The following is a 12,006-nucleotide window of genomic DNA, read 5'->3' on the forward strand; positions in this document are numbered from 1 at the left end:
TTATTATTATTATTATTATTATTATTATTGTTATTATATAAACACACACACATATACAAGTGCATTTAAAAAAAATAGAATATCACTGAAAAGTTACTTTATTTCAGTAATTCAGTTTAAAATGTGAAACTCATATATTATATAGATGTATTACACACAGAGTGATCTATTATGAGTGATTGATTATGGCTTACAGCTATTGAAAATCCAAAAATCAGTGTCTCAGAAAATCTGAATATTATACAAGACCAACTAGTACTTTTGGCAGAGTGGGCAGTGTGCCAAATCCTGCTGGAAAATGAAATCTTCACAAAAGTTGACAGCAGAGGGAAGCATGAAGTGCTGTAAGATTTTCCGGGAAAACACTGCACTGACTGTGGAATTGATATAACACTAATTCTTGGGTTTTCATTGGCTGAAAACCATAATCATCAACAATAAATTAAATAGACGCTTAAAATATACCACTCTGTGTGTAATACATCTATATGATATGAGTTTCACATTTTGAACTGAATTCAAGTTTAAGTTTAGGATTATGATATTGGTTTTCATCACTGTTTTTTTGTTGTTGTTGATAGCAGTGTGTAAATCGAGTAGCCACTCCCATTGAACTCAATCATTTGTGCTGGGATTTCTTATCTGGTGCAAATCAGTCAAAATTGTTCCTGATGTTCCTGTAGTGAGATTACATCACTCCACCTCTCCAGGTAAAGCTAATCCTGTCTGAATAGGGCTATGTGGAGAAAATAAAAGCAAAAGGAAGGGAGTGAGTGAATGGAGGTGGAGGAGGGGAATCCCTACTAGGAGACTGATATATACCTGACCATCACTCAGCTTGCTCCAGTTCTTGACTGCACTGATACTTAACAGTCTGCTGACCATTTTATGTATGCAATGAAGGGCCATCTGTGGAGGAAGAGCCAATCAGCACACAGTAAGTATGTTTGATTTGTTTTATATATATAGATTTTCTGGTACCACTTAAATGAGACTACCTTTGTAAAGGATTAATAAATGGTTTACAATTAGTTTATTAATGGTTACTAATTAGGTTGTAAATGCCTTAAAATCATTAATAATTAGTTATGTGGCTGTGGGTTCACTATTTGGCAAACAACAAGTCTATGTACATTTCTACGTATGTGTTATAACTGATTATTAATGATTTTTAAGGCTTTTACAACCTAATTAGTAACCATTAATAAACTAAACCATTTATAAACCCTTTATAAAGGTAGTCTTATTTTAAAGTGGTACCGATTTTCTACCTATATGTTCTGTATGTTTTAAGGGATGTGGCATGGAATGCAGTGTTGGGAAACACCCTGGATACCAGTGTTTAAACTGAGGCCACTGAGGCCAGCTGCACTTTCTCATGAGAGAGAGAGAGAGAGAGAGAGAGAGAGGAGGCAGAGCAAGACAGTTAGAGGGAAAGAAGGAGAGAGAAGAGAAGAGAGAGTGCTCCCCATTTCCATATAAGGTACGAGCAAAAGTAGGAAAGTGGGGAGAACAACAATAATGCCGGCAGGATATTCTCACAGGATATGTATCAGGCTGGGAGTGAAAGAGAGAGAGAGGGAGGGAGGGACAGAGGGAGATGGAGAAGAGAGAGAGAGAGGGGAGGAGGAGAAGAGGGTAGGCTGTATTGTATCAGTAGAGCTGGACGGGGCTGCTGGCAGCATGACTGACTCTCTGTGCAGGAGATAGCAGGACTGGCACTTTCACTAGTACGGTAAGACTCACTCCTCTCTCACTGCTGTATCAGGATATGACTCTCTCTCTCTCTCTCTCTCTCTCTTTGAGAGACAGCCTATGAATTCTTACTCCTTTTCAAGAGAAGCGCTACAGACAGTGGTGGACTGACACAGGGGCAAAAAACAAAAAAGGGCACCTACTGCATGACATGGGACCCTGTCAACAAGAAGGGTGTTTCTTTTTTGCCACTTTAGAGAGCACTATAGTGATGTTTTTTTAACAATGTATATTTTTTTTTTACAATGGGCGCACTGGGAGGCAGTTGGGGTGGCTTAAGGGGGTTCTTTAGTAAAGCGATATGCCAGAGTTGCTTTGACAGTTCATTATGATTTAGGAAACCCTTTTTTATACAGAGTATGGCATTAATTAGCTCTTGGAACAGCCTTAAAATGCTTGTTGATGTTGGAAAAATTATTTTAAGATTCTGGTCCATGCTGACATAATTGCATCACAAAATTCTCTAGATTTTTCAAAGTTTACTTTCATGCTGTAAATCTTCCATTCTGACAAATCCCAACGCTTCTCTATTGGATTCAGTTCTGGCACTGGGAAGGCCACTGAAATAACTTTGGCTTGGCTTTGACATGGTGCATTATTATGTTGAAATGTTGAAAGTAAAATGAAAGTAGATTAGAAGGGTAAATTGCAATCATAAAGGGATGGATGCACTCCTCAAGGCAGGTTGGATCCATTGATTCAAGCAGTTGCCACCAAACTTCAACCGGCCATTTGTTTGCATCAAGATTCATCAAGATTCATCAAATCAGACGAAGTTTCTCCAGTATTCACCTGTTCAGTTCTGGTAATCTTGTGCCCACTGCAACCTCAGCTTTCTGTTCTTGAGTGAAAGAAGTGGAAGTTGACATGGTTTTGTGCACATGTAGCTTAACAGCCCTAAGGTTCAACATGTAATGAGAGACTTTTCTGGTCCCCTCAATTGTAAAGAGTGGTTAAATAAGTTACTGTACCCTTTCTATAAACCCAAACCTTTAAAATTAAGAGACCACTTAAGTTTCTGAATCAGTTTCTCTGATTTTGCTATTTATAGGTTTATGTTTGAGTAAAATAAACATTTCTGTTTTATTCTATAAACTACAGACAACATTTCTCCCAAACTCCAAATAAAAATATTGTCATTTAGAGCATTTATTTGCAGAAAATTAGAAATGGCTGAAACAACAAAAAAGATGCAGAGCTTTCAGACCTCAAATGTAAAAAAAACAAGTTCATATTCAATATTTGGTGGAATAACCCTGATTTTTAATTACAGTTTTCATGCATCTTGGCATGTTCTCCTCCACCAGTCTTACACACTGCTTTTGGATAACTTTATGCCACTCCTAGTCTAAACATTCAAGCAGTTCAGTTTGGTTTGATGGCTTGTGATCATCCATCTTCCTCTTGATTATATTCCAGAGGTTTTCATTTTGGTAAAATCAAGTGGTCTATTTTCCTTTTTTTTCAGAGCTGTAGATCCAAAATGATGACTTTTTAACTTTGAATAAAAGTGTTTGAATGGATGTAAAATAAGCTTTTTTCTAATTTTAGAGCATTTCTATTGGTCAATTCTTTCACAATTATTTACAGAATGTACAGAGCATCTACGATGTTAAAGCAATGGAGAAAACCAAAAACTGTCAAAGTGGAGATTTACTCAACAGTTATGCAGCAGCAGTTTAATGCATGCTGATACTGTAGTATTTAGTAACTACTATGCAGTATCTGCTATGAAACTAATATTGAATTTGTTGAACTGACTCTATTTAAGGAGGAAGACATACAAACCTGTGTTTATATTACAGTTTAAAAATGATACTATATAGCGCTCAAAATGGCTTTTAACAAATCATTTTCTGCAAAGTGTGCAAAATGAGTAATGGGACACCGGCTGAGTGACGCAGTTTTGTCTGAGGATGTGAAGAAACAGTTCAGAGAAATGAAATCAAAGAGTCACATAAGCCTCTCCTTCTGGGGTCACTTTGTGGCCACTTGCCTTTTATTATCCTCTTTATTATCCTACCTTCACCCTGTTCTTCAATGGTCAGGATCACCCAGAGGACCTCCAAAAAGGTAGAGCAGGTATTATTTGGGTGGTGGGTCATTCTCAGCACTGCAGTGACACTGACACGGTGGTGGTGGTGTGTTAGTATTGTGTGTTGTGATGGTAAGAGTAGGTCAGACGCAGTCACGCAGCAGTGCTGCTTGAGTTTTTGAACTCTATAAGACATTCTTACTAGTTGGACCACCTTGTAGATTCAAAGCCAAAAGTTGGCGTTGATCATTCTTTAGTCCTTTATCAGTGGTCACTAGATGCTACCCACAGAAGAGTTCTTCTCACTGTTGGCTGGAAATTCCTGGTTGGGGGTCTGGTCTGGTTGGTGGACTATTTTAAGCCCATCAGAGAAACTGACGTGTTTAAAAACTCCAGCAGCACTGCACAATACACACTACTAACACAACACCACCATCACCATGTGAGTGCTATACTGCAGAATAACCCACCACACAAATAACACCTGCTCTATTGTGGTCCTATGGGGTCCTGACCATTAAAGAAAAGGGTGAAAAGAGGTTACTAAAGTATGCAGAGAAACAGATACAGGACTACAGTCTATACTTACAGAACTACAAAGTGCTTGATATGACTGTGTGTTTATAAATTGGCTATGAAGGCTATGAAGGCTATGAAGGCTATGACTAATCCTTCAGATTTTTGCTATTGTCTGACACGTGGGTGCTTCCTCTGACGTCATACAGTATATTTCAATGCATGAAATGTTACATAGGAACTCAGACGTCAATAACATGTTTTTCTGCTGCGTCGCGCCTGAATGTCAAAGATGTTCCATTAAAAAAAGAATAACTGAAGTTGCCTAATTTAGAGAGCTACGCTCACTGAAAAGATCACGCCTGATTGTGTGTGTGTGTGTGTGTGTGTGTGTGTTTGTGTGTGTAGAGGGAACCATGTATCAGCAAAAACAAGCACATTACGTCAGTACACTTCCCCAATAAGACAGTAGCACATAAACTCGTTCAGACTGTCTGTCTCACTGTCTGCCTCTCTCTCTCTCTTTCATCTCTCATGTGGGCTATCCTCTGTCTGTCCCTGCAGCACGATGGGGGCCCGCCTGTGGTTCCTCTTCTTCGCTGTGAATGAAGTGGCAGCCTTGGTACACTCGCAACAGCTCTCGTCCTGCCAAGTGGTAAGTGATATCTGTGAGCACTGTCAAAACCTGTGGAGCAAATGCCAGAAATGAGTGTTGTAGTTTTAGAGCTGTTGGATGACACATGATATTTTTTCAGTATCTTGTCAGTTATTGCTAATGTAATTATTATAGGTTGGAGGCAGTGTGTAGATTTATAGTTCAACTGCAACTGTTCAACTGTTCACTTGCAAATCTGAAAAATTTAAATTCTCGGGAAGAAAATTTTTCATAAGACTTTGGTTATATTCAGACTGCCAGCCAAAATCAGATTTTTGGCATATCTATATTTTATCCAAGTACATTTTTTATAGTTTGGACCAGTTGTGGAGTCTAAAATTGCAGATAATTTGTCTCTTTTTTGCTACTTAAGAGGGAAATTGCTTTTTGATGCTTTTTTAAACCACTGATTTCAGGACCTCTTTAACGTAAATTTGGGATGTCAAAGTGTCTATAACATCATGCCTTTACAACCATGGGAGCACCATAGGGGGCGCGTGAGACTCTTGCCACTCCACAAACCTTCAGTCAGCAAACCAGAAATCACATGAAATTCACATGAATTTTTGCAAATTGGATCAAACCACATTTTGAGGTGTTTTTAAAATGTGATTACGTTCTTAATCTGGATTCTCTGGATGCTCAAACAACATACATGTTTTGCGTCACTCATAATGAGACAACCGATGAGCCTCATTCACCAATATCTTCTCAAGAATTTTCGGAAATTCTTTCTTAAGAAAGTTCTTAAGAACTATCTACTCCGGATTCACAGCATGTTCTTAAGCAGCAAAATAGTTTAGCAGGATATTTGGGCCGTGTGCAAGGAAAGTTGAGATGGAAAAGTGACCTGCAAATCATGGGCAACAAGGCCACAAAAAAATTTAAAAACTGTATCAAAGTGATAGAAAAATATAGCAAAATGTAAAAACATACGAACAGATGTTATTAAGCAGCGCAACCAATTGCTATACAGCCACCAACAAAGGTGATACTAGGAAAATACCATGTCTCTCAATGTGTCTATTTAAAGAAATAAAGAAAAAATGTTGATTTAAAATCTGAGGCTAAAAAACATGTATTGGAATAAGAAGAATGTGTTGATTACTAAAGATGGGCAGGGAGGCCCTGAATCATCAGAATTTGACCAGTGCACTGGTCCATTATTGTCCATTATTGTACATTCTGTTCTTAGTTAAGTACAAATTTCTGATAAGAAAATATTAGTGAATGACAGATTCTTCGCACAAAGTGCATAAGTGGTTTGAGAAAGGGTCCAAGAAGAGCACCAGAGGTTATTAGCTAACTGGGGTGGCCCTAATACCATAGCGTATGTTTGCAGATACATTTGTGATGTCCTGACAAATCTGCAAATCTGATCTGATCACTTCTGATCATAGCCTTGGTTTCTAGCCAAATCACTGAGGGAATTATTGTGTGACTTGTGTCAGGAAATAAGTCAGGACCCATGAAATTACTTTATACGATTGTGAACCGTAAATATGATTTTATTTAATTGATCAGTCAGTTCATTTAGTTACCTTGGTGACTAATGAGATCATTAAAAAGCACTTGCTTGGGTGTGCTAAAGCAGGTGGACATGTGGACAACTTGTCAAGACCAAGATTAAGAGCCACTAGTCTAGAATGTTCTTCTGTTAATTACCTTGATCAACTGTGTGACATTGAGAGGGAGGTAATCTTTGCAAGGTTGTACATCTCCAGGAAAAGTAATGAGCATTATTAGAGTTTGGTGCAAAACTGTAATAAACGCAGCAAAGTGTCACGTTAACAGCCACAAACTAGTTTTAGAAGATCCAGTAGTCTCCCTTGCGATTGCTGGGAGTGACTTCATTAGCGCGAATCAACAACAGGACATGTTTGTCCGCTGCAGGAAATCGCATCTAGTTATGAGAGTGGACAGCAGTGGTCTCCAGGGCACCTAACACATATTATGGCTTGTGGTCAGGAAGTGGTGGGAAGAGCTGTGTTTCAGTGCTATATGTTGTGCCTGTATCCTCTTTCTCTCTCTCTCTTGCGACTACTCATATATCTCTCAGTTAGGCAGGAAAGGGAAGACAGCTCAGTCAGCTGCCTTGCCTCCAAAGGGCCTCTCCAAATACTCCAAACATGCATGTTGTGTATGTATGTTTGTTTACGATCAGTATCTGATGATGCAGCATATGATGGTGTGGTCAAGTTCTTGGAAAAAACGTGTCACTGTTATGATTGACGTCATATGGTCTTTGGTCTCTGACATTTTGCAAGATCAATATGACTAATCGATGTTTGAGTCTACTTAAGCATCCTAGAGATCTCTGGACAGTAGGGTTAAACTTCTAGGCTCTAGGTTCTCAGTTCTCGGTCCTAAACATGTTGTTGTGTTCTCCTCCACAGTTCCAAAAGGATGCATACTGCAGTAACCTGAATCTGACGAGTATCCCACCCCAGCTGCCAGCTAGCATCCATACACTTGACCTGTCGTGGAACCTCCTCCAGAACCTGACAGAGGATGTCCTGTTTTCCTATCCCACCATAAAGCATCTTAATCTCCACTCCAATAGGATCCAGTTCATTCAGCCAGGCTTCTTCCAAAAAATGGCTCATCTACAAGTTCTGGACCTCTCCAAAAACGAACTGCATGTTAATGCAGCTCTAAAAACAAACGCACTAGGACCTCTCACCTCAGTCCATACCCTGGACTTGTCCGGAAATGGCCTTTTCACAGACATGAGCGACTACTTTCTGAGAGATGCACCAGCCCTCACTAACCTCTATTTGAATGGAAACAGCATCACCAAATTAGGCAAAGACACATTTAGTGGCTCGCTGGCTTTGAGAAACATAAACTTACACAACAACGTCATTCTAGAGATCGAGGAGGGCACATTTGACTCTCTGCTGGATCTCACCGAACTTGATTTGTCGATGAACTCGATTTCATGCATTACTGACTTCAATCTCTTCCACCTGAAATCATTGAACCTGAGCAAAAACAGCATGACCTCCTTCCAGAGCATTGAGTCAGATGAGGAGTTTCAACTGCTCCATCTGGACCTGAGGGAGAACAAAATCCACTACTTCCCCATTCTTCCCAGCAATAACAAACTCATCTACCTGGACCTCTCGAGGAACCAGCTTCGTAGCGTCAACAGCACTGGTGCAGCTGAGGAACTGCAGTACCTGAGAGAGAAAGAAGAGCTGACCCATGCCCCCCTTCGTAGCAGCAATGGCCATCAGGAATTACACAGGCTGTTCTACTTAGACCTGAGCTATAACCAGCTGAAGAATGTGCCTCCAGACTTCTTCAGCAGCATGAGGAGTTTAGAGACCTTAAACATCAGCAACAACTGTCTGGGCACCTTTATAGTAGACTCTGAGGGCCCTCTGAACGCACTGAAGACCCTTGATCTGAGCTTCAACAACTTGCAGAACCTGACATTTAGTGAAGGCACCCTTCGGTCATTGGTAACACTTTATCTTCAGGGCAATTCCCTCAGCACCTTGGACTCTGGAATGTTTTCCAGTCTACCCAGTATCACAAGCCTGCATCTTCAACTCAATGAGCTGAGAGTCTGTGGTCTACAAGAGGATCCAACCAGCAACTGCGTCTCCTTTTCCTCCATTCCCACTCTGCAATACCTCTACCTCTCTGAGAATGAGCTGTCTTACCTACCTGCGCATGCTTTCCAAGGTACTCCATTGCTCATCCTGGACGTATCTTTAAACCCTGGCTTGAAGGTCAGCGAACAAGCTCTCTCTGGCTTAGAGAACTCCCTCACCTATCTCTCTTTGAAAGGGAACCATCTAAAGACGCTCAGCATGGACATGTCCCTCCTACGAGGCTTGAGGATGGTGGATTTGTCTAGTAACAGATTGACCAGCCTGTCACTAAGCACAGAGTCGAACATTGAGGTTCTGAACCTGAAGAACAATAGACTGACATTTCTGGATGATCAGACGCTAATGGCACTGGAGGGCATGCTTAAAAGTCTCTACATCAGCTTTAATCCACTCAGCTGCTGTGCAAACGCACGCCTAATCAGTTGGGCACAGCAAGCCAGTGAGACCATCCCTGACATCACAGTGGTCACCTGCCAATACAGAAAGAACAATGAGGATGTGGAGATCAGCCTCAGAAATGTGAAACCTGAACACTGCGAGACTCTCCACAGCAAAGTGCTTCTGATTAGCATCATTGCAGTGTTAGTTTTGGGACTGATGGTGGTTTTGCTAGTGGCCATAAAGTTGTGCCACTCGAGAAGCCACAGATTCAACCATAGCTACAAGGCTTGACAATTGACAAGTACTTTACTGAAGGAAAACTGAAAACTCAGAAAGGAAACTGAAGGTGGAGATGTGACAGTCACATGAGTTCAGCAACAGGTCCTTCTATGGTCAGGAAAATAGGCCTGGGTATTCCTGATTTGACTGATCTGAAGGGGAACTGGCTGAAGTTGTTGTACAAGTTGCAAACACTAGGCCTGACATTTCAATCACAATTGTACGACTTTTATATTAAGTTTATTAAGTTTATTTGCAAACAGAGATATGCAGTGTTAGTTTGGAACGACTGGAAAAAAAAGCTGAGCAGAACTGAGCTGTAATCTTGACCAAAAAATTGGGCCCTTTTTGTTATTTAGAGAATAACAAAGAATATATAGTGTACACTCACTCATCACCTACAGTGATGGAAGCGTCGGATTGCATAGCATGTTGATAGGGTGTTTTAGTAGCCTCCCAAACATTTTCAACCAGGTATAGATCTGGCAATCCAGCTGGCTATGTGGCATAGTGTCTGTGCCTTCGAGGCAAGCTCTAAAGGTGGCAGCAGTGTATGGACGAGCATTGTCTTGTTGATAATGTGGGGCCACTGGTTGCAGGACCTTATAAATATAAAGTTGGGCTGTCAAAGTGCCTGTAATTAAAAAAACAAAGATGATCTACCATCATAAAACAAAGCGCTGATCATCTTGGCGCTGGCCACAATGGCTCCGCGCACTGATCCGTTGTTGTTGGTCGTCCCCACCAAAACCAAAGTGGGACTCATCAATGAAGAAGTTTCATTGTTTCAAGTTTCATTTCAAAATTCAAAATTTGAAGGATGAGGATGTGGTGGGACTCAGTGTTGGACTGCTGCTTGTGATCTGTATTCAAAACTCAATTGAAGGACTTTTGTTTTTTCTTTTCATACAGTCACTACATTTTCCAATGGTTCGCCTTGGCTCATTATTTTGCACTTTATGGACTGTGTTGTGTTGTGAATATGAAAGTTGAATGTTTATATGATGTTATGTCACATGTAAATGTACTCCTCTTAAGCCTAAACAAAGCCAATACCAAACACTACAGATAAACAGCATACTACAGTTACAACAGGCCTAGAATTTAGGACAATATGGGTGTAGGAGGGGTGTAGGACATAGCTCAATAGTACTATAATATTGGATTGTGTTCATGGTAGCATTGAAGGTTCAGTTTGTACATTCAAATGTGAAAAGTGATGGGATAGGAGTACCTGAATTGATGTGTGAAGTGTTATCTCAGGGGGTGGTGAGGTTAAACAGTGGACAGTGTGTTATTGGGGTATGTGGGTATCAAGGGAATAGTTCATGGAAGGGCATTGGAAGCAGCCACAGTGGATAGCACATTTAATAATCGGGTAAATAAATGATCGTGACCGGCTGTGTCTGGCTAGGATTGTCTCTGTGAACAAACTGTTCAAAAAACGACTCTGGCAGGAGGCACTGCACGCACATCCCACACAATGTTCTTGTTCTAGTTGTAGTTCCTGTCCCATGAGTTTTGGCTTGCCAGTGTGCAATATGCCCCTTAATCCGGTTTGATCCATTTTGAAGGTCAGTGAGATGCATGGCAGTCATGAGACTGGACAGGGAACATGTGGACTGTGCGTGTGTGAGTGGGTATGTGTGTGTGTGTGTGTGGGTGTGTGTGTGTGTGATATGATTAAACCGAGCTAGGGCAGAGGAAGTGCTGCTGTCGGGACACCTGCAGTGAAAATGCAGTGTGTTTTCACAGCTTTGGGGCCGCTGCAGATACCTTTCCTGTTATTGATTCAGCCTCACCAATCCCTGAAAGAGTGGAGTCTCCGCTGGAGAGGAAAAGAGCTGAAGAAATGAAGAAGCTTTTAATGAGAAGATTGTTTGAATTATGGATATTATTTATTAGCTTTTCAAATAGACAGTCGTGCATCTTATGTCACATTAGTTACGTTCGTAACTTTTTTTTTTTTTCCAGGGATCGAATACAAGTAAATAAATGTATTAATTAGATTTATTATTAGAGTTATGAGGAGGAAATGGACTGTGCATGATGTTTATACCAGGAGTTGGCATGACCAAAATAGACACAGGAAATCCCTGTGTGTTTGGATGTGTCATCAGCTGGTGTATAAATAGGAGCTCATTTTACAACCTGTTGAGTGGAGAACAAGAGGGACATTTCCTCCTATGGGTTTCATGGTCACTACCACTTCTTGTTTTTGCCGCCTACGCAATCTCTACATGTCGAAACTAGCAGTGATCTCACACCCTTGTACCCACACCCACACAGTGATGCAAAGGCAAATGACTCTTACAAATCTGAATGACTCTTTATGGTCTCAGGCTCCTGTTGCATTCTACTAAATATGGTATTTACACACCATGAAAGAATTATAAAAAAAAAAAAAAAAAAAAAGAAGTTATGTATAAAGAATGTAAGTGAACTGTTGATATAGTTCATGCAAATGTATAAATGAAAATATATTTATGAAGTTTGTTTTTTATTTTCGTAAATAAATGTTATGTAATAACTTGTGTGTGTGTGTGTGTGTGTGTGTGTGCTTGTGTGGTTTGATAACTATTGATTTGTAGATGCATCCCAGTTCTCTCTTTAAAGATCCTAAACTGACCCAGGTAGAAGTATAGATACTAGAGTTTAAAATACTTGTTGAAGTTGAAGTTTTCACTCAAGTAAAAGTGTAATAGTTCTGGTTTCAAAACTATTTAAAGTATAAAAGTAAAAATAATGTAAAAAGTAAGGGG

At 40.2% G+C, this 12,006-nt stretch overlaps 1 protein-coding gene across 3 annotated transcripts; it reads left to right on the forward strand.

Annotated features, from left to right (window-relative positions):
- Positions 1–865: 865 nt before the first annotated feature.
- Positions 866–11,778, forward strand: lrrc32 (leucine rich repeat containing 32). 3 transcript variants are annotated; one of them, XM_022681421.2, is made up of 3 exons: positions 866–941; positions 4,871–4,961; positions 7,358–11,778. In XM_022681421.2, the coding sequence occupies exons 1-3, from the start codon at positions 889–891 to the stop codon at positions 9,254–9,256; spliced, it is 2,043 nt and encodes a 680-aa protein (XP_022537142.2). In that variant the 5' UTR covers positions 866–888; the 3' UTR covers positions 9,257–11,778. The 3 variants fall into 3 exon arrangements, with proteins under 3 accessions (XP_022537142.2, XP_022537144.2, XP_022537143.2); XM_022681423.2 differs by having other exon boundaries at positions 875–937; XM_022681422.2 differs by lacking the exon at positions 866–941 and adding an exon at positions 1,625–1,735.
- Positions 11,779–12,006: the final 228 nt, after the last annotated feature.

This window comes from Astyanax mexicanus, chromosome 20, assembly GCF_023375975.1.
Source record: "Astyanax mexicanus isolate ESR-SI-001 chromosome 20, AstMex3_surface, whole genome shotgun sequence".
NCBI classification, from domain to species: Eukaryota; Metazoa; Chordata; class Actinopteri; order Characiformes; family Acestrorhamphidae; genus Astyanax; species Astyanax mexicanus.